The sequence below is a fragment of the Alosa sapidissima genome, chromosome 21 (assembly GCF_018492685.1).
Source record: "Alosa sapidissima isolate fAloSap1 chromosome 21, fAloSap1.pri, whole genome shotgun sequence".
Classification (NCBI taxonomy): domain Eukaryota; kingdom Metazoa; phylum Chordata; class Actinopteri; order Clupeiformes; family Clupeidae; genus Alosa; species Alosa sapidissima.
The window spans coordinates 28,244,862-28,271,544 of NC_055977.1; the positions used below are offsets into that span (position 1 = coordinate 28,244,862).

The 26,683-nt window shown below is 42.9% G+C and overlaps 1 protein-coding gene across 7 annotated transcripts; it reads left to right on the plus strand.

The window, feature by feature from the left end:
* The first annotated feature begins 5,351 nt into the window (after positions 1–5,351).
* Positions 5,352–25,542, plus strand: stx12 (syntaxin 12). 7 transcript variants are annotated; one of them, XR_006026190.1, is made up of 11 exons: positions 6,855–7,037; positions 8,738–8,807; positions 9,145–9,244; positions 9,679–9,822; positions 12,502–12,545; positions 13,578–13,683; positions 13,913–13,985; positions 14,229–14,311; positions 15,045–15,141; positions 19,517–19,627; positions 25,081–25,542. XR_006026190.1 is itself a non-coding variant. In XM_042077038.1 (10 exons), exons 2-10 carry the CDS (start codon positions 6,938–6,940, stop codon positions 15,135–15,137), a joined length of 813 nt encoding a protein of 270 aa, XP_041932972.1. In that variant the 5' UTR covers positions 5,352–5,436; positions 6,855–6,937; the 3' UTR covers positions 15,138–16,325. The 7 variants fall into 7 exon arrangements, 5 of the variants coding, with proteins under 5 accessions (XP_041932972.1, XP_041932970.1, XP_041932974.1 ...); XR_006026189.1 differs by lacking the exon at positions 25,081–25,542 and adding an exon at positions 21,470–21,560; XM_042077038.1 differs by lacking the exons at positions 19,517–19,627; positions 25,081–25,542 and adding an exon at positions 5,352–5,436 and having other exon boundaries at positions 15,045–16,325.
* Positions 25,543–26,683: the final 1,141 nt, after the last annotated feature.

Consider the following 26,683-nt stretch of genomic DNA (forward strand, 5'->3'; position numbering starts at 1 on the left):
ATTCATTACAGGTAAGGCATCACTGTGTGTGCTACCTGTGTATCAAACCAAAGCTTGGTATTTTTGACACCATGTTCTTGCAGATGAGCTGAACCTTTTCATGGCAGTGAACATCAAAGAGCACAGATCTCATGTGTTTTCAAGAAAATAACATGCTCACAGAGGCCATAAGTTAAAAATCACCTTCATGGCAAATATAACCTAGTATAGGCACTCCTCAATATCATTGACACGTTCTCTTTTCCTCAGTGCTGCCAACAGATAATGTTTTTGACACAGAGTAAGGGATTGTGGGTAGACTAAACATTTGTTGAGCTATGAGGAGTTTACAGATCCCCCAACAGCTGCCACTATTATGACTTCAGAGTCAGATGGAAATGAAAATAACCTCTGAATAAGATGAGAGGCATAACTTAGGTAACATCCATGAATATCCAGGTATTGTCCAAGGTTACATCCAGCTGCTCCTGAACGTGGCTCTGTTCTGAGTTGGATTGGACTGACTCCTGACAAGCGTCAGTCATTTGGGCTACACTGCAAACTCATTTGGAGTAAACCATTGCTGTGTTCCAATTTGCATACTTCTGAGTGCACAAGCCAATTCACTTGTGCACTCATATTAGGTAGGCCTATTGAAATATGTGAATTGGAACATGTATACCTAACCAGGAAGTCCAATAGGTGGCAGCATAGCAGTAGTGATATTTAATGATACCATTTACAACTGTTTTATATGCTCTGATCAAAGAAGAATCCCTATGTGTGTGGTATGTAACCTGTTATTACTGATGTACTGAAAATCTGTTTATTTGGGGCAGTGGTAGTGTAGTGGTTAAGGAGCTGGGCTAGCAGTAGCCTGAAAAGTTGTGGGTTCAATTCCTGGATTCCAACATCCACCTTCTGGGGACAATGTAGTCCCTTGTAATAGAATTGACATACAGTATGTTAGTCAATTTGGATGAAAAGTGTCTGCTAAATGTATTTCAACTAAGACCCATTGGTGTTTGTGTAGTTAAGATACTGCACCATGCAGGGCCTTCAAGCAAATTCACTTGGCCTCCCACTACCCACTGTCTGGTATGTCATAGCACTTGAGGTTCAGTTGCCCCGCAGTAAAGGGGAGACCACATGAGTGTCACAAGACACCAAAACATCCAGGGGTTTCCCACACAGTGGCTTGAAATCTTGATCCATGGAACTGTGTTAAGTGTGTGATTAAACACTAATGTGTGTTTTAAACATTGAAACACATTCATTGAAACATTCCACTCTTTTCTCAAAAATGTCAACAAAGAAAAATAAATGTTCATATAGGCCTATTACATTCACAAACCCTCCACAAAAGAAGCTCAAAGTCAAACTATACTTTCAGATCATACACCAGCAGTCAAAATAAAAAACACTAGGCCTATTGACATTCATTACACATCATGTTCAGGGGTATCGAAAGTTTTATAGTTTACATAATTAACATATGTTTTTGGACATACATATTCATAACTTAACACAGTTTACATTGTAAGTTTTCTTTTTCTTGGTCTTTCCATTTTTCCGTATTCATCATCAAAAGACTAGTTTCACATGTGTAATGTCAGTTAGTTTTCACATTTGTTCAGTAGTTTCAGATATACTGTACAAAGGAGAAAGGTTGCACAATTTTGGGAAAATATCTAATTGATATTGATTTTTGTGATATCTGACAGATATTGATGTGTTTTTCAATTGTCAATTAATTGATTCAGTTTAATATTCCAAATGTGTCTTTAATTTGTGCCAACCCTAATTGGTGAGCACACCCACTGCACAAGAAGCACAGCACCCCTGATCGACTGTAAGCGCTTTCAGACATACGTGTAAGACCGGAGGTTCTGCCGATGTTAAACGGTGGGGCCGTATATCTGAACGACATAACCGGTCATATGGAAGTCCGAATTTAGCCGGTTGTTGTACTACTCCCCCCCTAGTATTTCCTCCGGACATTATGTAAATGTGCTGTGTCTGAACGAGGAGTAGAACATGCGGTTAAAATTCACACCTAATGAGAGGGCGTGTTGGTGACGTTTCTTTTGTGCGTCCATGTGGTTAAATCTGACTTAAATGCCAGTGTTATGATGGAGTGGAATAGTACTGTCCAGAAAATCTCCGACCTGGAAAGATGCAGACATCACGGAGCTACTGTCCATGAGGGCATACAACATTTTGATAGAACACATGAAGGAAATGGCACGTTGTAGCCTACAACTGCATGGCAAGGCCAAACGAATTCAAAAGACTGAATCATCATAAGCAGAAGGCGAAAAGGCGTTGACGACAATAACAGGAGTATTATCTTATTAGAAGCTCACCAATAAGAATTTCTGCCCCCCCCCCCCACGCACTACGCACCTACCAACCAGAAGTGGCACAGTCAAGGAGGATGAAATGAATATAAAAGTAAAAAATGTCACAAAATGAACTGTGCACGATTATTACTGTAGATGTAGCTTTTGCGATTAGGTACCATAATTGCATTGGTTCATACAGTATATTGCGATTGCGATAATTTTGCAGCTCTACCCGGGAGAGGTGTTACTTCTTTGAGCTGTAGGGGATTTCCCAGTAAAACAAAAAGAGAATGTCCACACCGAGTAGCTTCCAAAATGTAATTAAAAGAAAAAAGTTTTGACATGACAGGGTCTTCTTCAGGCAAAATGATTTGCTTTTTCTTTTTCAAAACGTTGCTTTTTCTTAAATTAGGCTACGTTTTGGGAGCTACTCCGGTGTGCGGACATTCTCATTCTCAGTTTAGTATACTTTGTCCTGCACTAGGCCTAAAGACAAGTGAGATGTGCATGAAACCACTCTACCAGACTACGGATTTCCCACAGTAGTCAATCAATAACCGAGCCTACTGAACATTACGCAACATGACACAGGAGACAGCAACAATGCACAGCTAGCTGGTGGCAGTCGCAAACGCATCACGTGTACTCAGGATCGATCCACAATGGCCCTCCTTTACGACACCACATGCACTGCCACTATGCTGGGTGCTCAACCAAAGAAACAAAGCAGGGCTGTACGTTAACTTCTATTTTTGCTAGCACTGGTGCTACAGAGGTTGATAGTTTTGTAGCACAATCCACAAAATCTCTAGCATCGGTAGCCTATGTATGCCTAGTTACAAACATCTCATCTGTAGGCTACACTAAACATTTTAAATATGGTGCCACCGATGCTAACCTGGTAAATCATCCATAGCACAGACTGTTTTTTGTAGCATGTGCACAGCAACAAAAACAAAATCACAGACAAAGCCAAAAACAGAGAAAACAAAAACAGTATCACCAACAGAGCAGCGTTTACAGGTATTTTTGGATGGGGCCCCTCAATCAAATAACTCAGGCAATGTTATGTGATATGTCTTAATAGGGCCCCTCACCAAGGGTTATGCTATTCACCCCTGATATCTGAATGGGGCCCCTTAGTCAAATAACACAGGTTCTGCTATGTGTGATAATCATGCGTTGTAACTGGCATCTTTTTCACAACTGTTGATACAAGGATACAAGGAAGTTTATTGTCACATGCATATAGTTACTGAATGTAAGAAATGCAGTGAAATTATGTCTGATGTCAGCCTATTTGTGCATTTATGGGGGGGGGGGGGGGCACCAACAAGGAGCACCCAAGAGCAACAGGGGCAAGGAAAAACTCCCTTACTAAGGAAGAAACCTTGGGCAGATCCACGGCTCAAGGAGCTAACCCAACTGCCAGGGGTCTTGGTGTGTGTGGGGGGGGATGACAAGGGAGATGGGATAGTGTGCTGTGTATGTGGGGAGAGGGCAGTGTGCAATATGTGTGTTGGAGAAGCTTCCTCATGAGACAATGTGCTGTGTATTGGGGGGGGGGTGCTGTAAGTATGGTGGGGATGTGTGTTGGAGAAGCTTCCTGATGAAATAATGTGCTGTGTATGTAGGGGAGAGGGGGGGGGGCAGTGTACTGCAAGTATGGTGAAGGGACTTACTATTGCAAGCAGAGTACTGTATGCATGATATATGTGAGTGATGACAGTGCAGATGTGTGTGTGGGCGGGAGGGGAGTGGAGCAGTGACTGTGCGTGTGTATGCGTAGTGTGTGTGTGGGTAGCTGGGGGCAGTGTGCTGTAAGTATGTAGAGGATATGTGTTGGAGAAGATCCTGAAGACAATGTGCTGTGTATGTAGGGAGGGGGGGCAGTGTGCAGTAGAGCCTATGTAGAGGAGGCTTACTGTAGCAAGCAGTGTGCTGTATGTATGTGAGGTGATGACAGTGATGATGTAAGTGTGTGTGTTTTTTGTGTGTGTGTGGGGGATGGGGGGGGGGGCAGAAAGGCTAGGCAATCAAGGACATGGGTAGATAGAAGGAGGAGAAATAATAAATAAAAAGTTCTATGGAGATGTGCAAAAGTTGGAGAAAGTCAGATATATGTGTGTGTGTGTGTGTGTGTGTTGACGTGTGATGAAATAAGAAAATAAATAAAAGGTCTGTAGCATAGGGAGAGGAATGTAAAAGTGCAAAAATGTAGGTATGTGTGTGTGTGTGTGTGTGTGTGGGGGGGGGGGGGTCATGAGTGCTGAGGAGTGAATGAGTGCAAAGTCAGTATAGTGTTGATGGTTATGTCATATTTGTATTGAATACAAGTTTCAGTCTCGCTAGAATTATCATTTCATTGGTTATTTTTCAAAATGTTCTTTTGGGGGACCATGTCCCTGGACCCCCCTTAATTTTTGTTACAAACTTTTTGCAGTGTACAGGGGGGCCCTTTTCATGTCTGTGCCCAGGGGCCCAGTGGCTCATAATCTGACCATGAGTAGGCCTACTTTCAGATGACCAGCAACACCAGATTGAAAAAACAGTCACACTCCTCACCACATGTTCAGTTCACTCCCGCAAGGCATCATGAAGCAAGGGGAAAAGGAGTAGGCCTACTTATTAGTCAAGCGCTGTGGAAATCAAAACAAAATCTTGTGTACAAGTTTGGTCAGACTAAAGACTGATTTCTGCTATGGTTTGTGGTCCAGGACAAACCTATTTAATCACCAGAGCAACATACCAGACAGCTTACCAAAAGGTGCATCCTCATTTGGGCCTGTGCAGCGCCCACTTGTTGAAAATAAAACCACTATGTGATCAATTCAGCTTGACAAGTAAAATCTGTTTGTGTTTACTATCGTCTCACATATTACAGAAAAATAAGACGATAAGGTCAAGAAAGTGTCTTGATTCAAAGTCTAGGCATGCATTGCAATGCAAGCCTCACGCATGCAATGCATGCACATTGCACACATGCAAGCCTCACTATTTTATGGTTTGTTACTGCAGTTGCGCGCATGCGCGTAGTGACGTCTACAGCGTGACAGTTTTGTTGATTGGTTTTCCAGCGGAAAAGAAAGTCTAACAGCGGATTGTCGGACCGGTGAGTCAACACACGTAAGATGTCCCACTTCCCAGTTTGTTATTATTGCATATCAATATGAATTGTAATAGATATGTACAATTGTCTAAAGTGCTTGCTTTTTAAGGGCGGTGGTTAGTTGAGTAACGTTACGGTTTTAGAATATATTTTCTAGCTGGCTAACGTTAGCACTGACACGTTAGCTGACGACAGGTCAACATTGTTCGCTAACGTTATGCTAGTAAATGTTAGCTAGCTTTCCTGGTAATATTGGTCAGTGTTTAAAGTAATTTAGCTACACAATCGGCTTTTGTGTTTGCTAGCTAACTGCTCAAGACACCGTTAGGTCATCTACGTTAGCAATCCAATGCGTTAAGTTAGCTGACATCAGCTGACGACTCGAGTCGAGCACAGTAACGTTAGTGTAATAATGTTAGTTCATTCATGAGTCACCTGACATCAAGACCCGTCTGTAATAATGAACCACTACTTCAGCTAGTATTCGAAATATCATGTGCTTTCGTTGTCTTCGTTTAAGTAAACATAAGTTACCATGAATGCTTGTCATCCAAATAGCTAATGTCAACATCACCCTTCTGGAATTTGGCGTTAGCTAACGTTACCTATCTAACAGCCACAATCTTATTATACAACGTCAAGTCATCTTGCTGTACACCTTCCACTCGGATAAACCGAGAATCGAGATGGCAGTGCAGCATACTTAGACTGGTGTGTTTCCCAGGAACGTTATAGGGAGCCTACTAGGAAAGATGGGGCAGTAGAACATGACTAGCCAGTTATAGACCGCCTAGCCCTAGTCCAAGCTAAGGTACAGTTAACCTTATATATTAGGGTTATCTAATTAACCAAGGTTTACAGACATGTGACAGCGCAATCCATAATCCCTTTGCTAGCTGTCATAGGTTAGCGGAATGCAGACATCGATATCCGTTACTGTAGTAGACTTTACGAGTTTATCCTCCTGAATTCCTGTCCCATTTCCTGGGCAGCAAGAGCCTGAACATCCTCCGCTTCAACTCTCTCTGGCTTTAATGATCTGTGTGCTCCGTCCATTTTCGGTTGGCATTAAATGGATCAACAGTGACATTTGATAATCAGTTAAGATGATAAGTCAGACAGGGCCTCGTAGAGATGACTTTGTTTTTCCTGGCACGTTGGTAATTACTCCAGTATTTACATGCTTCTACATCTAGTAACAGAACATGTCACATAGCATGGTGTGCTATATTTAGCTAGAAAAAAAAAAACATTCTTCACACACATTCATCAAGGTATCTGTCTCATTTATCCATTAAAATTAACTGAGGGTGTGGTTTTCAGGATGTGGCGGTTCCACCTAATCTGTGATTTGCAGTGTAAGCATTTAGTTTGTCTGGATGTCCTACTGACTGAAATGAAGTATTTCTCAATGTGTTTAGCCTTTTTCAGGACTTATAGCAACCTGCCAAGTTCCCACCTGACTGCCTTCAACCAGGGGGGTTGAAGCACACAAACCAGCACAATGTCCTACGGAAAACCAGACAGCTATCGTACCCCTCCCCGAGACTTCAACAGCCTCATACAGACATGCAGCTCCAACATTCAGAAAATCACACAAAACAGTAAGTGATGGACATCAGTTTCCTGTCTACTAAATGGTTTTTGGCCTGGTTTGAGTTGCTAACAGCACTGTGGGCTGTGTTGTTGCTGCAATGAAGAAAAGTAGAACATCATTTATGAAATCCTGAATGATAAAATCTAGACAATAAGGTTTCAGTTCTTACTCTCATAAGGTGTCAGTTCCTACTTATGTACTATTTTTATCAGTCGTCTAAAACACAGGGTCGGTCTCTCTGCAAACACTTTAAACTGGCTCTGAACATACATTGCAGACATTTTTGTCTAAGTCTTGAAAATCATTTGTCAGAGAAATATGATTTATTCTTTGCTGTTGCACAAGAAAGCTGTCTTGGTCACCCTTTTTTCATTGTACGTTTCTGCAAGATTAGGCCTATCATCACAGAGCACAATATTATTAACCTTCAAAGCTATGCTGATACATTTCCATTGAGCCAAATGACAAAAATGCACTGAGCTATCTGACTTCATGATTGACCACCTTGTGAATGAGCAACAATTTTTGAAGCTAAACTAAGATGAGAAAAAAAGTATTATCAGTTGGCTCCAAATTCAAACGAGCTCAGGCTGAGAATTCCGGGTATTCAAAACAAACTGGAAGTTAAAAGTTTCTGTGTAATTTTTACAATCAGAATCAAGTTTTAGCAGGGTAACCAAAACAGCTTTCTTCCATCTAAGGAATATCGGCAGAATGTATCCTTTTTTACTCACGCTTTTTATCAGCCCACAAGTAAACTGAACTACTCTAATGCCCTTGCAACAGTTAATGCTGCAAGATTTTCTACAAAAACAAGGAAGAGAGTGCATTTTACTCTTATTTTAGCCACACTGCACTGGGTGTCCGTATGTTTTAGAAGTCATTAATGGATACATCAATTCTATTTGGTATTGAACCCTCTTATATTGCAGATCATCTCTTATTTTATGTCCTCTACGGCAATTCTTGTAAACACTCCCAATTAAACACAGCATTTCGGATAGAGCTTTTGCATACTATGCCCCTCAACTGAGCAACCCTGCTGAAAAGTATTTTTAAAATGAATCTTTAAACACATCTCTTCAGTTTAGTTTACAATTAGCAATATTCAATCTTCTATTCTTTTATTCTTTGTTATTATTTTTAATTAAAGGAACCGTATGTAAGAAATGAAATTCAATTAATCATAAAATGGCCCTGATTTGTCACTAGACATTAGGAAATCATGCTAATTTCAAATACTTATATCACTGACAACAGTAGTCAGGCCAGGATATCGTCATTTAAAAAAGTGAAGTTGCAGCCCTCAACTGATGTTGATGTTTACATATTTGTGTTTTAGCCTGATCTGCCACCCTCCACCTATCTAGTAATCACAAAGTCAGTAGTGTTTCGGCATCTGGGTTGCCAGCTCTGCTCTAGTTACCACATCTGCGGTGTACACCGCTCTACAGTATTTTGAAAGTGATTGTAGTACCAGTTTTGGCCAAAATCCTACATACGGTTCCTTTAAGCTTATTATCCCCCCCCCCCCCCAATTGTTTTATTCTTTTTTTTTATTGTTATTATTTTCAGTAATGTCCCGTTTTATAACACATGGGTTATGTGGTTTTATCATTTGGTTACTGTATGTCTGGTAAATGCTATACAAGTAGAAATCCTATATTAGAAAATAATATTTATTAATTGTTTGTGTTTGTTTTACAGCGGCCCAAATCAAAAGCATGGTCAGTCAGCTGGGGACGAGGCAGGACAACAGTGAACTCCAGGATAAACTGTTAGTACCGCATGTAGCCTGTCATCATTGAAATACTGTTGGTCAGTGTTATGGTCTACTGACTGACCAGAACACTTTTCTTATTGATGTAGTTGTCCATGGTGTAACATGTCCATAATTGGTGTAACATGCCCAAAAATTATTTTTTGATGCATCATGCTAGTTAAAAAAAAAGATTGACTCCTTTCCCATTTTTTTTTTTTGTAACATAGTTTTTAAAATAGTAACATGGTTTGTAAAATAGTTTTTACTTAATTGGCTTGGCATTTTTTCTTTGTGTGTGTAAACATATGTTGGCACTTTCATAAGGTCCTAAAATCATCTGTTTGACTTTCAGCCAACAAATACAACACTATACAAACCAGCTTGCAAAAGAGACCAACAAACACCTGAAAGATCTGGGAACCCTCTCTCTCCCCATGTCCTCCTCTGAACAGGTCAGTGATTCTTTCTCTTCCTCTCTCTCTCTTCTCATTTCCCCTTTTTCCTCTCTGTGACCTGAGACGTGGACATGCACATCTAATGTGAATATTACCATACTCTTGTCTTGGGCCTCTACTATGAAGCCTGTACTACGAAGCAGGATTTTCGGGCTAGTGAGAACTTCACATTTAATCCTGGGTTTTCAAGTCAATCAGTAAGAGATATCAGAAAAAATAACTGATAAAAAACACTGTATATTGCCAATGCTTATGTATGCCTGTGGTTATTTGGGTTTGTGAAGCCAGCGAACGAAAATATACCCTGGGTATGTTGAACATGCCTTGTGGTATAGGCCCCTTGGAGTGTGTAACTTAGAAGCCAAATCAGGCGTGCTGTAGTAATACTGATCGTCTGAGATTGTGTTTTTTTGTGTGTGTTGTCTCTGCAGAGACAACAGAAGATCCAGAAGGACCGGCTGATGAACGACTTCTCGGCAGCGCTGAACAACTTCCAGGCCGTGCAGCGACGCGCAGCGGAGAAGGAGAAGGAGACGGTAGCCAGGGCCAGGACCAGGGCTGGCTCACGCCTCTCGGTACGCTATGTGCTACGCTAGCCAGTGTCCAGGAGCCTGTACTACGAAGCGGGGTTACTGGCTTATCTGGGTAACTTCGAGAGTAACTTGATCACGTGTGGCGTAACTTCCCGATTAACCCATACTACGAAAGGTGGATAGGTTTAAACCGAGCTATGCTGCCATGGCAATTTACGCTGCATCTCAAACCTGCTCCGAGCAGGTTATGTTCTTGGTTAACCCGAGGTTTCCGTTAACCACACCCTTTATAAGAACCACCTCTCCACTAACAATTCGAAACAATGTCGGCGTACCTGGATGATCCATACGACATTGGAGCGCAAATCGTGAGGGGCTCTTCGCAGGGCGAGGGGTTTTAGAGACCGCCATTTATATATATATATATATATATATATATATATATACACAATATTCTCTATGAAGATATAGATTGTCCGCCGAAGGAATTCGTTATCTTTGTCAGATGATCTAGGCAGAAGTCTCTAATGTCACCCGTCATAGTAATGCCCTTACGTGGACATTCTTGTATTCCATCTAATCGGTGATGCTGAACATCTGAGCAAGAATACTGTATGTCCGAAAATAAATCGGACATAGGCCTAGCCTACAGTATGCTGAACATCTGAGCAAGAATAGCCTAAAATAAATCGGACATAGCCTACAGTAGGCCTAATAAATTAAAATCACCATTTTAACAAACTTGTTGAATTGAATGGCATATTACTGTACCCTGCACATAAAGGCTACACATTTCCACAGCACCATCCGACCGAATGCCTCCCTCAACCCCCTCCATAATCGGCCTTCCACTATTATTTGCGATGGCCAACTCCTCTGCTATTGTAAAACACTCTGGTGCCTTACAGTAGTGTTCAAAGACACTTTTTTCTTGTTAGCTGTAAAACAGAGGCCAAGTGAAGGCTATAAGCATACTAGGCCTACATGTTTTCATAATTAAGAAATATTAATGCAAGCTATGACTATATAAACCACTATTCTGAATAACGTGTTTGTTTTCACCTGCTGCCATGTGCGTTTGGCAATGGTGTTGTATCTGAAATGTTCACAGGATTAGGCATACACTAAATCAGTCAATGGGGGCTACTTAAACATTCAATTACTATAATCTATATGCCCACTTCTAAATTGTGTTGCATCTGTAGGCATTTCTATGAACTCAAAATAGGCAATTTAATTATTTCAACTCATTTCATACATTCCGCAAGCTATTAATCCTCCGTAACACATATTTGAAGAACATGTGGAAATAAAACTTTACTTTTAGGCATTTAGGCTACCCGATCTTCAATACGTTGCCAACAGCCTGCCGACGTATTTTATTTTTGTCATAGAGTGGGTTTTAATTCCTCATAACTTGTCATAATAATTGTACATTCCTCATCCGTAAAATAAGGTGATCGCGTCATCACTGAACGTGGTGACTTGCGCTGCAACCCGCCCCTTTTATGTGAACGCGCACAAACTCCAATTAGGTTAACCCCGGTTCAACAAATCAACTTCATAATCAGCGTCGTAGTACCGATTAACACCACTTAAGATAACCAGGTTTTGTCAACCCCGGTTTAACAAAGTAACCCTGGGTTACATCTGGGTAGGTTAAGCTCCCTTCGTAGTACAGGCCCCTGCTCTATATCAATCAAAATATTGCTCTTTGTTCTGCTTCCAGTGGACGGAACAGTGCTGCAAGGTCGAAGCATGTCCTCTCTCAGTTCTTGTAGCTTTGCTTGTTTCTCCAACCATGAGCCAGCTACACATTTCGGAAACAGTGAAAACAAAAAATACCTCTCTAACCAACGTAACATATTTAGCTGAAGTTAGCGATGCAGATGAAGTTCAGGAAGCTCCTACGATGTCCACTTTATAGATTTCTGGTTTTAATTTTGGAAATGTTCCTGCCTCTCGTAGGCTACTCCTTCATGACTACAACTGACCGCTGTTGACAGTTGGCCTTTGCTAATCTGGCAACCCAAATAGGAGGATGCGGCAGCCCATCATTAATACGCTATTCTAGAATTAATCGTTTAAAACATAAACGAAAATTCCAAGAGATTCCGCCCCATAACTCATTTTTTTACGGGTTTTATGGGTTATAGTAATATTGTCAAATAAGCCATTACTTCAATTCATCGTGTTTCCTTACTCTCTGATGACATATGGTGATAATTTTTGGAATGGTTACAATTTATTTTCCATTATTTCCTACATACTGGTCCTTTAAGCCAGAGCCCTAGAGAGAGATAAGGCTCTGGGTTTAGCCTCCTAGAATGATTTTGAGATCTGAGTGTTCTGATTCTAAGAACTCCCTTCCCTTGGCATGATTAACTAAGAGAGTTTATGGGAGGGGAAAAGCCCAAAGACAGAAGGCCTAAAATGATTAGTAATCATTTATGTACACACAGAAGTGCAGATGCTATGGTTATAGCGTTTAGCAGATGCTTTTATCCAGTTTGACTTACAATACAGATTAATTTGGTATCATGCATACTAATGGTGCATAGGTATGTCTCGTGCCATGCACATGCTATTTAAAGTGTAGTCTTTAGATTCGACAATCCTGTTACATCTTCTATGTTTCATCTTTAACAAATGATAGAAGCAGACTAAGACTGATTGACATGCACTTCTCATCTTCCTGTTTGTGTGTGTGTTTTCGCTCAGGCTGAAGATGGCGGCCATGACGAGCAGCTTGTTTCTTTCGATAAGTAAGTGCACCTTCCGATACACACTGCACTCTCACCATCAGCATCCAGCCAGGCTAATCATTAGCCATTAGTGCTCTGTCTCAATGACCCATTTCTGTCTGGCCAGCGCGCTCTCTCAGGGAGCACAAGTAGCATCACATCACTTCACAGCGCAGCATAGTCAGAGACTTTTTAATGAGCAGACACAGCACTCATCTCCCATAGAAACGTATGGGGCTAGTTCATAACGCAAACATGGCAGTCGTCTACACATACTGTATTCCACTCCTTCCACCGCCAAAAGTTGAATATATCGTTCCAATCATGTGGTATGTTGTGAATACATCGTGCCAATCATTTGTTGTGATCTTGCAGATGGAGCGAGGTTGGTGTTGTGAAGCCTTGCGCACACTCAGTTCTGCCCGAAATAGATGCTCGATAAGTGCCCAAAATGCGTTGCAATATGGCAGCCGAGTGGAGGGACTTGCCTAAAAGGACTTTGGTGTAGCGCAGCGTAGTGTAGCCTCCTCGTTCCCCGACCCATTACTTACTGCTCAGCGGACTTATTGCTCCATGGCCTTGCCAGTAACACTGTAGATCTTGGCCTGTAGTTGTCCTCCCCAGCTGCTGTCCGTCTGTCTGTCTGTCTGTCTGTCTGTCTGTCTGTCTGTCTGTGTGGGGTTCCTTCTCTCTTAAGAGATATGTGTGACAGGCCTCTGTGCTGTCTGCCAGTTTGTAGTCCAAATGAGGGCTGAGGCCAGGCCGCCAGTTCTATGATGGAAAAAGTGAACATGTAGAGACTGAGAGTGTGTTTGGGGTGGTGGTGGTCGTAAGGTTAAGGGATCATTCCAATTGAAAACAAAGTAATCTAACGTGTTGCTAACGCTAGCTTGCATCACACGCCGTTAGGACATGCTGTCAGGAGGTACCACCATTGCACCCCTGAGCAAGGCACTTAGTTACCCTGCAGTTGGATTACTCTGGATAAGAGTGACCGTTGAAACCAATGTTTTTGTTTGAATGAGTGATTGGTATTCTGCTTTAAACCCACAGCCAAGATGATTGGGGTCAGACCACCACACAAACGGAGGAAGTGGCCATTACAGAAGAGGACCTGGAGCTCATCAAGGAGAGAGAGACTAACATCCGACAGCTGGAGGTGTGCAAACACACACACACACACACACACACTAATTGGCAAATAGTGGCCTGCAGGTAAATTCCTGCTAGGTCCTTTCCACTTTTATGAAAACTTGTGACAAAATGGTCAGTTTCTCAGTATCTTATTGTATCAGTAGGTGCTCAGTTATTGAGCAGCAGAATTGCTATATATAACACAGCTTTCTGACACATTCTCCTGTAATTTTCTTGCTTCTGTACTTTCGCAGTCAGACATCCTAGACGTGAACCAGATTTTTAAAGACCTCGCTGTGATGATCCACGACCAAGGAGAAATGATCGGTAAACAACACAACTGAAGTGTCTTCATCCTCCTCCTCTCTTCATCCTCCTCTCCTTTACTCCTTTAGTCTTTATTTAGCTTCTACAACAGAGCTGCTATCATTCTCAATTTGATGCACCAATATAGTGTCTGAAATTGTGACAAGGTTTCTGACAACCATGGAAATGTGTGTGTGTGCGTGTGTGTGTGCGTGTGTGTGTGTGTGTGCGTGTGTGTGTGTATGTGTGTGTTTGCCTTAACAGACAGCATAGAGGCGAACGTGGAGAACGCAGAGGTTCATGTAGAGAGGGGAGCAGAACAGCTTCAGAGAGCTGCATACTACCAGGTACCACCAGCCCTTTATATGTTTTATTTTTTCCATGTCCTTTTCATCATTTAATAATTATCATCAAATGAATGTCCAGTCAAAATGAATGTAAGTAGGATGTCTGCTCCCATGTAAGGTTTTTAGGATCAGGCACCAGAGTTGCCTTGTTTTGTCCACACACCAAAGATATTTAGTTCACCGTCATATAGTAGTAAGTAAGGCTGGAAATATTAAAGTTAAAGAAGCTACAATCAAAGAATTTTTATGTATGTTCCCTTAAAAAATTACGCAAATTGATTAATCAATTACTTAGTAGTTGACAACAAATCAATTAATCGTTGCAGCCCTAGTCAGTGTTCTTTTATTTTTTTGCAGTCTTATCTCTTATGAACAGCCTGAAAAGGTGTCAGTATTAGGTTTTCCAGTCATTACATCCTAAAAAGTAATTAGTCTCTCAAAAAAAACAAATTCTGATCTATGCTGTATTTATAAAAATCTAAATGAAATTGAATTTACACGTTCGATTGAATTCCAAAATTTTAAAGTCTGAGGAATCCTCTATGAACAGCACCATCATTGGTATTTGAATTATGATATAATTCAACTATCTTTTATGGCCCCTCTTTTAAGTGTCAATTTTTTTAAATTGTAGACATTTTTGTAGTCAGTTGGTTGTCTTGAAATGTAAATTTAACGGAAAGTTCGCTCTCACTCTCTCTCTCTCTCTCTCTCTCTCTCTCTCTCTTCACAGCAAAAGTCGCGTAAGAAGATGTGCATCCTGGCCATGGTGCTGTCCATAGCACTCACCATTCTGGGGATCATCATCTGGCAAGCGGCCAAGTGAAGAGGTCCTTAATTATCTCTGTCCACCTTTTTCACCATTTGTTTCTCTCATCCTCCACAAAACAAAACGACATACTCAGACTCGGTTCTTTATCAAGTGATTCCCTTCCCCGTCAAACCTAGTCTTGCTTTCCCCAAAAGCACCACTGTGCTACATCCATCGTGAAATGATAGATAAATGACAGAGAAAGATGAGAGAAGAGTGAAGAGAGATTTTGAAATGCACGTATTTTATTGTAATGGTTGTAGTGCAGCAACACTTTTCTGAAATGGAACGCTGCTTGATGCACTGGGGTGAATTGCCGTAGACAGTCAGTCTGTACAAGCATTAAGCAGGCTTTTCCTCCTTCCTTTTACATCTAAGGCCAAGCTCATTTTTCTGTAATTCTATTTATGTTCATGTGAAAGAGCAGGGCTGCGTGAGAAGACTGAAGCGGGAGTGTCTATGATAAAATTATTAATTAATCTAACATCTTGATTATTATCTACTATTTACTGCACTAACACTAGCATTGTCGTAACCACAGAGGCAAATTACTGTTCATGTTGCTATTTAATGATGTTACAAAATAAAATAAAAAAAGGGTTGTGGATTGCAAATTTCAAAGCGAAGATTGCTTTCCACACAAATACTTGTAAATTCCACTTTTTGAAGCTGTAGATTGTCGTTCTTTTATTTTTATTATTCTTTTTTTGTAAAACTTTACGTTGCAATATTGATAACTTCACAAATTGCCACACTCGACAAAAGTAGTTCTGCTAAATAAAATAAATATTTAAAAAATCATGTTTTAACAAAGAAGCAACAGAGATTAGCATAGCTAGCAATTACAGAGTGCTTGCTGTAGCTGTATAAGTTAGCATTCATAAACTATTGTCCCATATGGAAAAAAAGTATGTCATGAATTTGGACTGAGTGCCCATGTTGTAAATTATGGTGACTTTTGAAGTGCTTAATATATGGTGGTGATTTCTGCAAATGTCTTGTAAAACTGACGTCTCAAATGGATTGTTGTAAGGAATGATTTGGATGTGTACATAACCAAAATGGGAAATGTTTCTTGATAAGAGGTTGTAAAAAAAAAAGAAACGGACCTACACTTTTAAAACAAGCGAAAATGATTGTCTACTTGTTTTTTATTATTTCTATTACTTCTAGAATATTAGTAAAACAGTGTCTTAAGAACAATTTCTTTGTTTTTTTTTGTGTGTGTTTTGCATAACTTCTTCAATACATTGTATTGATGGCATACTGATCGCTTAGTGCCTGTCTGCTACATAGGTTTGTGTATGCAGAAGTATGCCACGCTCTGCCAAAAAGCAAGTATATTCCCAGCCATAGTGTTAGTCAGACCAGTGTCAACACCTTCATTGTATCTGCTTGAGGCATAACATATGTGTGTTGGACATTGAGGGCCCATGACGATGTTAAAAGATGTGCAAAGAGTCGTACATTTATAACTTGATAAAATCGTTACACTATAACTTTCTAATTGAATACCTTGAGCAGGATCCTTGGCGTAAACACTTGTGGGTCAGCTCCCGTCTGCCACACGATGCCTTTAGTTCCAGGTATTACACACTAAACTTGTTTCTTGAATTTGCTCTGTGAATTAGGGCCCAGAGGCTCTTCATTAAAAAGAGGAGGCCCACCCTGCTTCCAGCAGGTGGCAGTGCTGTACAGCTTTTCAGGGAAGTTGAGGTTAGGGTTAGGCAGCGACCTTTACATTACATTTAGCAGACACTTCTTGACCAAAGTGACTTACATATGTCAGCTATATTACAAGAGATCACATTGTCCCTAGAGCAACTTGGGGTTAAGTGCCTTGCTCAAGGGCACAACAGTGGAAGCCAGGAATTGAACCAACAACTTTCAGGCTACTGCACGCTAGCCCAGCTCCTTAACCACTACACTACCACTGCCCTGTGACCTTACACATGGAGCTGGGGTTAGGGTTAGGGAGTGACCTTACACGTAGAGCTGAGGTTAGGGTTAGGCAGCGACCTTACACGTAGAGCTGGGGTTAGGGCAATGGTTCTCAAACGGGGTCGGCAAAAATATTGGAGGGGTCGCAAAATGATTTGCAGTCTGGATTAAAGACATTTTTGTAAAGGTTTTTAGGTAAAGGCTGCCATTGACATAATGGCTTTGATGTTGACATAGCCTACCTATGAGAGAAGACATTTTCTGCCTCTGCTTCTGATGCCCATCTCACAATATTTCGAAACCAAATTCCTCCGGTTAGAAAGAAGGGGGTCGTGAGCCCATGTTTTTTGGGGGGTCGCCAGACAACTGTGTTAGGGTTAGGGTTAGGCAGCGACCTTACACATGGAGCTGGACAGGAATACCATCTTTGGGATCTAGATCTAGATCTGTTTTTTTTTTTTTTTTTTTTTTTTTTTTTTATATATATATCTGGATCTTTGTCCCCCTCTGGCTCTAGTTGGAGATGATCAGTATGTTCATGTTCAAGGCCCCGTCCTTTGAAGTCTCCTGCAGGCCTGTGGGATATTGAGCTATCTATGACTGGCACCAGTTTGCAAAAACAAAATAACAGACTCTGTTCTTTATTGAAGTAATTCCCCTTAATGACTGCAAGATATATAAATCAAAAACAAAATTTTAGATCGATATGTTCTTTCTCCTCAATGGCTCTGAACAGAACAAAACAGAAACATTTTGGAATTGTCACTGGCAAATGATGAAGTTGGTCTGGTAAGATTGGCAGGCTTGTGCAGTTAATTGAGGAATTCAGCTGCGCCTTTCTTTTACTTTTGCCAATCCTTAAAAATCAGTTGGAGTTAGAGCAGGGCATAGTGAATATAGGCACTTGTGTGATACCTGAGTAATCTAAAGACCAATTAAATGGCTTCCTTGCCCAGTATATTTTATTCATTTTGTCGCTGTTGTTCACATCTTCATGACAGGCCCAGAAGTAACTGACTTTGCTGTAATTCTTTGTAGTTTGTAGTCCAAATGTATTGTTTCTGCTAAGAGGCATTTCTGTTTATTGTCTGACACTAGAGCAGCACTGAACACTCTCCACAGCAACTCCAAAATGTTTCTCCCATAATGCATTCACTTTTTTGCAGAAGCGTTGACAGCGCAGGCAAGGCGTATAGGAAGTTTTTATCACCACATGCACGTATACCGATGGGAGTCGTCGTTTTTTATCACTTGGGCCCGCGCACACCATCCACAGGGCCCAAGAAATACCAGAAAGTTAAGAAAGATGTAACGGCATGCTTGAGATACATTATGTTGCAGCCCCTTGCATCATAGGGCGGGATGACTGAGAAACTGATGAGGTCTCCAATTTTGTGTGCTTGTTAAGCTAGTTGAAAATTGTGCAAAGTAGGCAAACAGCAAAGGGGAATCACAGAAGGTTGAGCAGCAGCAGTCAGTAACTGAAAGCAGTGATGGATTTGGGCCTGGCGTCTGGGAGAGGTTGGACACGCGTCCAAGATGAATTTTGTTGGAAGGACTGTGAGGTCGCGGAACGCACTGTGGAAAAATGGGGGAATGAGGGGGGGGGGGGCCATATCCGTTCCAGCTTATCCGGACTTCAGGGCTTAAAACAGCCACACCTGTGTCGATCACAGAGGGTTCTGGCTATAACCGAATTGAAGTCACTGGCTATGCAGAAATGTGCCAGTGGTGCTGCTGACCTCCTCTCTGGCGGCCTTTGGCCATTTCTTTGCCATCCGCCATGTCGTCTGTGCGCGTAAGGTGTTTCCGCCTCTCCTCGTCCTCGCTTCTCCGCCAGCTGCAGTTTATATACCGGCAGCGTTGAGTCGATGTTCCGTAGACACGTCTGCGACTGTTGACAAGGCTGACCTAGTTTCGGCGCATCTTGACGAGGTTAGCCCCGTGTAACCTCTGATCATTTGTACAGTTTAGAGGTTTTCGGGGGCCCCCGCATATTCCGCCATGCTGCAAACGAGCTGGCCCTCCCCCTGCCACAGTCAACTGATGGTGCAGAGCACGAATGGCAGTAGGCTCTCTAATTACGGCAGATATCACATTACTCCTTTCTCACGAGGAAGGCGGCTTAATGGTTGAGAGTAAACAACTGAGTCGTTGCCACAGAGGGCTGTGGTCTTGCGGCATTATGTCACATCCTGGTCTGTTCTCCATTTAAGCCTCTTTGAAGGTGTTGGGCCTCCCACCTCAATCCCCTTCTCTGCTATAAAGAGAACACGTTAACCACTGTTCATTTGTCATGTCAGGTGTGTGCCGTTAGGAAGCGAGAAAGATTGACAAAATCTGTTTTTGCAAGTCTCGACAATTTAAATGGCTCTCAAAGGACATTTGGGGGACGGGGTTGAGTGTGTGTGTGTGTGAAAAATAAATCATCACTTTTTCCCCCATGTTCCTAGAGTGTGACGTGAGGCAGTATCCATCACTGTGGAAGGTGTGAGCATAACTTGTGCCTGTTTATGTCTGGTGGTCTTGATGGTGCTCCTCAGATCTCACACTCTCAGTCATCGGTGAGTTGGGCATACTTTTTGGCTTCTCCCACCTCCCATAATGCCTCACTGTCACATTCCTCCTAATTATGGCCTGCGCTTGGATGCGGCGTCTGTCACCGCCACGCCGCTCCCTGCCACTCGTACGGTTATGTAAGAAAACCGCCAACGAATTTGAAGTGTGGCGCGTTGATGAGAGGTGGTGTTATAACACCCCTACTCGTATTCCCTCTGGATTCTTATTTGCCCTTTTTCCGTTTACTCTATTCCTTATTTAGAGTTATTCATTTGGCAGACGCTTTTATCCAAAGTGACTTACACATGTCAATTATTACAAGGGCCATTCTCCCTAGAGCAACTTAGGGTAAAGTGCCTGGCTCAACGGCACAGCGGTCGCAGTCGGGAATTGAACCCACACTACTGCATGCTAGCCTAGCTCCTTAACCACTACACTACCACCGCCCCATTGTATCATGGTATTAAGACTCTGTATCTGTTGAGATCATGCATATGTTCACAGCAGTCACAGTGTGTCACTTATTTTCTTGACATATAGTCAGTGACTGCATCATCTCATGGCTGGACTGAAAGCCAGATAAGAGGGTGAGATGTGGAGAAAGAGAGAAAACGGAGAACAGAGAGAATATGGAAAGGAGAAATCTCCAGCCTCTTTCAGCATCCCATTGGGAGCTCACATGTCTTGGCTGAGGGTCACCCACGTTTCTTGGTGTTCGTTCGGTGTCTGTTTCACTCTGCCATGCAAACAGCTGACTAACCACAGCGGGCCGAGGCGAGCGCTCGGCCAGAGAGACTCTCCAAAGGTGCAGAAGGGACACGGGGAGGCTTTTGAAAAGCCAGGGCTCTTTTTTTAGAGGGGTGGGGGGTAGATGAGGAGGAAAAGAAACCCTGGGCTTAGAATTAAATCCAGCTGCCACCACCCTCCCACATCAGCTATAAAAAAATGTCAAAGTAAAACATTACATAGACGTCGATGTAAAAGCGTGAGACTGTAATACACAACCTGTCAGTTTTGTTTTTCAAAGATTTCTTGATGGGTCTGTTAGACATCAAGTGGTTTGTATTAAAACAGCCTTGCGTCTGACCCAAGCCCCCGTGGCGATCTGTGTTTTGAATTTAAGCACACGTTTGGGTTTTAAAAGGTTTAATAACGTTTGATATCTTTTACGATAGGTATACTGCACAAGCAGAGCTTTTAAAAATATTTAGTTTGCCTCACTTAAAACAAAGTGCCACCATAGTTGCAGAAATAATAATACCTTGTGAGAACTTGCATGGACATTTACTAATTTGAATATGACTTTGTAAGACTGGTATATGCATGATCTCAACAGATACGGAGAGTCTTAGTACCTTGATATGACTTGTACAAGCCAATGGGACCATGAGTCTCAATCTTTGTTGATGTACATAATTGCTTCAGCATTTGGAATTGTGTACATTCCAAATACTCTTGTCATGAATGCCATGTCAATTCTTGCAACATGTTTTATGCACATCAGTTGCTCCTGCATATGAAGATGTCTGTCCTGTACGACACACTGCTGTCATTGCAAGGCCTGGTTGGCTGGCGTAGGTCAAGCCCCTTTTGTGTGTGTGTGTAAACATGTGCCACTGTGCTTTATGTGCTGTTCCCTCTGCTTTGCAGTCAATGCGGTAAGAGCAAACCACAGCTTTCAGAGGAGAACATGTCCCATTACAAAGGCTGCTATGTGCCTCCTCATTCAGCTTAGCCGTGGCTGATGTGGGGGGAGAAAAGTGCAAGCACTGCAGCATGGCAACAACACTGGGTTGTGTACTATGTTGATACGTGGTAAAAACTGGATTATCATGTACTTTCTGCAGGGGGAAGTCTTGACTCGACACTTTGCCGTGGAAGAAACGACGGGTCAAGCACGAAGCTTGATTCTCGCGAAAAAGCACACAAAAAGAAAATAAATAAAGGGGTGTTCCCATCGGGACGGTGTTTACATTCCATTGGGTTGTGTCATATTTTCCACGAGGTTCACTCAGGGATAATTGGCGGGTGCAATGGGTTGCAGATGTTGGGTCACGGCTGGCGTACCGAAGACCCCTTGGGTGCCCACGCTGGTGCAAGAGACTGGGCAGTACAAAGAGTTAAACTGCAGAAGACGTGGCCAACCCAGGAATCGGCCTCAGGAGCCAATACTACCCTGATGTAGCTCTTTCATCTCCATACATTACATTTACATTCAGTCATTTGCGTTCAGTCAAAGCAATTAACAGTTGAGGAGGAACAATCAGGCGTCAGTGAAGCAGAAATCAATCAGCAGGCACAGTGAGTGAAGGCTTTGCTACATTACATTAGCTGCACTACTTTCCCATCAAACATTCTGTGGTTGGCTGTTGCGTGTAGCATTTGATAGTGATGTTTGCTGGGTGCTGTGAATTTGAATGGTAAAAGTGCTAGAACAGACCACTGAATAGGTCGCTGAGCATAACTGGTTCCCTTGATTTTTACTTTTTTGTCGAACTGAAGCTTCCATCTTCAAGATGGAGCGAGTGTGTTTAATGGGAAATGAAACGGGTGAAAAGCATCATGGGTATTTGCAAGTAGGGCAATGGACAAGGGCACAGTGCCGTGCTTTCAGGACATTGCGAAGCCTCGGCAACGCAGCAAGATCCTTGGCCTTGCCAAGCGAGTGGAGAGGAGACATGGCTGTTTGTGCATGAAACCCTTGTCATCAGTTCCCACCCAAAATCTCCAGAGGGATTCAAACGAGCTGGAGAAATATATCAACCACTCCCTTCTCTCTCTCTCTCTCTCTCTCGCTTTCTCTTTAGTCCTCTTTCCCCATCGCTCTCTCTCTCTCTTTATCTCTCTCTCTCTGTTGTGCTCCCTGCTTTTTTGGCTAGTGTTCTACACTCATCCCTCGGTTGTGTCGTTGCCAGAGGTATGGGTGATTTATTGGTGGGCGTGAGGACAAGGAGCTGGTGCATTTATTTATGGATCCGTCCGTATTGCTAACTTTCATGACGTCAGATGGTGTGTGAAATGTGGCTTTTAATCATGTGTTCGGCACCGCGCCCCACCCATGCGTGAAACGCTGAGCGAAGATCTCCAAGGCCTGCTCTGGCTCAGCCTCCCTGCCGCTCGCTGCTCACTGGATAATGTGTGTTAACAACCGGACAATAAATTACGTTGATAAAGTATATTTTCCGAGCTATATTATTTTAAAACAGAGGTGACTTCATGTAGGAACGTTGAAGGACAATTTCGCCTTTGAGGATTTGCATGCGACATGGCTGGTCCCCCCCCCCCCCCCCCCCCATCCAACAAAATGAGGCCATGCAGACAAATAGGCCTGTTGGGTGCAGGGGTGATGCGTTGCATGCAGTTGCCTCCCTCTGTGTTGTTTAGAGGTAGCCAAGGAAGCTCGTCGCCGTCCCTGGCTGCCCGTCACTGTTTCCAGTATTTGTGGAGAGGGAGAGATCAACTGTACCCAGCTTAGGCGGCAGTTGCGTCTCACTGACTCCTGCTGTTGGTTTCCATCAGCCTCCCACATCACAGTTCCAGATCTCTGGGAGGTCACCGTCTCACCTGTAGTATATCATAGGTATTGGGATATGTGTATGCCAATGCAATAATTAACATTTTGCGTTTTTATCAACATCAATGTTGTGCCGGTATCATTTATCATTGCTGTTGAACACTATTGTGTGTATCTCCTGCCCTCACCTTTGATTCATGGTGCTGCATGCAATCAAAATGGACCAGATGTTGGCCCTTCTTCACCATATTTAATGTGAATAACTGTTGTGAGCGGAGAAAAACCAGATTTGATGGCGTAACATCACTGAGTGGAAAGAACATCTAAACTGTGCTTGGTCAACAAAAAATTTGCATATTATTTTGCACGAAGCTGCAGAGGAAAGTGCCAAATGGGAAAGAGAGATGTGTGATTGTGAGAATGTGTGAGATTAACTTTTTAAAGCCGTTGAGCCTTAGACCATTAGCCTCAGACCACCTTCCACCACCGCTTCAGAACATTTTGGAGGACACCACACACACACACACACATACACACACATGCATAAACACACACATACATAAACCCACATTTTTATTTATTGCTTATAATAGCTTTAAGGAGAGCTTGAAACAGTGCAACATTTTCACAGCTTTTGTTTGAGATTGGCCTGCCATGTTTCTTTACCTAGCAACAACATGTGCTAATTTGAATAGATGCTTTTACTGGGACATTCCAGGAGGGGTAATCCCTCCAGATATATAGTGTGAAGCCCAGTAAGATCCACTGGACTCAACATCTTGTGTCTCAATCCTTGTTGACGTACCACAACACGTCAGACAGGAAGATGGAGTGAGAGAGTGAGGGACAGAGAGAGAGATGGAGAGAGAGATCAACTGTACTCAGCTTAGGGCTGCTGTCTCTCAGTGGTTACTCTTGTTTTGTTTCCATCTCTCTGTTGGTCTCCCGTGACACGGCAGCCCCACGCAGGCGGCCGCCCCTGTTCACTCCCCCCTCTGCTGGACGATGGCAGCCCCACGCAGGCGGCCCTGTTCTTTCCCCCTCTGCTGGACGATGGCAGCCCCAGTGGTGCCCTCTGGCATTCTCACACAAGGCCTGGAAAAAATGTGCTGCTGCTGTTTTTATTTTTTATTCTTTTGGAAACATTTGGCAGGAAAACCCACCCCATCCCCCCCATCCCATCCCATTCTCTTCTTCCATCACTACTGTCAACAACACCCCCCCCCCTCTACACACACACACACACCTCACAACTGAACCCCTGCACACACACACACCTCACAACTGAACCCCTGCTCACACACACACCTCACAACTGAACCCCTGCACACACGCACACCTCACAACTGAACCCCTGCACACACACACACCTCACAACTGAACCCCTGCTCAGCCTCTGTGGCTCGACTCGGTCAGTCAGGCTCTTCTTAGCTTTAGTCTTTTCCATGGCGGATCAACACAGATCCCCTCCAACCCCCTCACACACACATTCTTCACACACACACACGCACACACGCACACACACACACACATACACACACACACACACACACAGACACACACACACACACACATAACATGATCCAGATGCCAGGGTTCCCCCAAGAGGAAGGAGGTCTGTGTTAGCCGCCGTGGAATAGTATCCATCCCTCGGTGCCTGCAGGAACTGATGGGAAAAGGAGCATGACAGGAAAGTGTGTGTGTGTGTGTGTGTGTGTGTGTGTGTGTGTGTCTGTGTGTGTGTGTGTGTGTGTGTGTGTGTGTGTGTGTGTGTCTGTCTGTGTGTGTGTGTGTGTGTGTGTGTGTGTATGCGTGTGTGTATGTGTGTGTGTATGTGTGTATGTATGTGTGTGTGTGTATGCGTGTGTGTGTGTATGATGTTTTCAGCACTTGAATTTGTTTCAGTAATCTTGTCCTTCTGTCTCTCTTCTCTTTTCCCTCTAGGTGGATGACGGGAATGGAGTGGGATTGTCTTCAGTGGCTTGCAACAGTATTCGCCCCCCTGAGGGACTGTTTTCCGGTTCTACGATACGGTTTTAAGATACTTTCACATATGAATTTTCCCAATCAGAATTTCCATCATGAAGTCATAATAATGAGGGATTTTGAACAGGGCTTTGACCTGACCTTGAGCCTCTCCAGTATTGCTTTTGTATTGTGCTGTGGGTACTAGGCCTACTGGTAGGTACAGTAATCCCTCTTACAAACCTTTGACTTTTGAGCAATTATTATTTGTTTTTATTTTTTGTGAAATTGTTTATGTCTTGGTGTCACGGGAACGCTGGCGACTATGCTGCTCCGTCTGGCATCTTTTGTCTTGTGTGTCTTGTGTCTTGTGTGTGGAGCGCTTCGGGTTGCCTTCTGTGCATATAAAAGTGCTATATAAATAAAAGTGACTTGACTTGACTTGACTCCAAACTTGTTTTCTAGCGATATTATGTAGATTTGAGATCCATTCATACTCACTTAAATTCTTATAAAAGTTTCTCCAGTTCCTGCAGAAAATATCCTCAAAGCACGAGGTGACGAGGGCCAAATTTCACAATTGTAAAGGTGTTTGTTGGGGCATCAGCATGGTCAGATACCTACCTCTTTGAGTGTTGGCCTAAAAGCTCTATTTAGGTCTCATAAGAATCTTAAGCAACCTCTATGTTTTGATGTCGATCTTCTAAAACCATGGCTTCTTTTTCTTCCTTCCAATCGAGACGAGTTTTACTGATTGAAAACAACAAATGACCCAAATATCTTTGTTAGTTGTGAAAATCTTGACTTTAGAGGGGAAGGGACAGTAGGGGTGAATACCTTTTCAAGCCGCTATAAGTTATATAACATCAACATCAGCCCTGGACCACAGACCCCACTAATGGTCATCTCTATGCCCTACACTACCTGCTGCATGGAGCCTACACACACTGTTGTGTTTCGCTACATACTGGATTAGTTTACTGTGAAAACACACACACTCATTCTCTCTCATTCTCTCATTTTCTCTCTCTCTCTCTCTCTCTCTCTCTCTCACACACACACACCCACACACACACACATATCAGGGGGAATGCCGTAACGTGAGCATGTTTTCCCAACCTGCTAAATCATTTGCCAGCAAAAGTACAGCACGCAAGTGAAGGGATCATTTTGACTTGGAAATTGGCAGGGGTGGAGTGTGTGCGTGTGTGTGTGTGGGGGGGGATTGTAAGGAGCAGGTCTATGTGACAGCCAAGGGTATTTTACACCCCCCCCTCCCCCATGTGGATTTGGCCACCGCTGCATTAGTGTTTTGAAGCTAACAGACGGCTCCCCAGCCTCCGTGTGATCATCACCTAGTCCGTCACAAAGGAAATGGATGCTCTCACTGTGGAGGCCGAGGGCTCACGAGCCCCTATCTTTGGGGGACACAGCTAGGCCAGGGGCCAAAGAGTTTGTGCGTATCAAACAAAAGCTGTGAAAATGTTGCACTGTTTCAAGCTCTCCTTAAAGCTATAAGCAATACATAAAAATGTGTGTGTGTGTGTGTGTGTGTGTGTGTGTGTGTGTGCGTGCGTGCGTG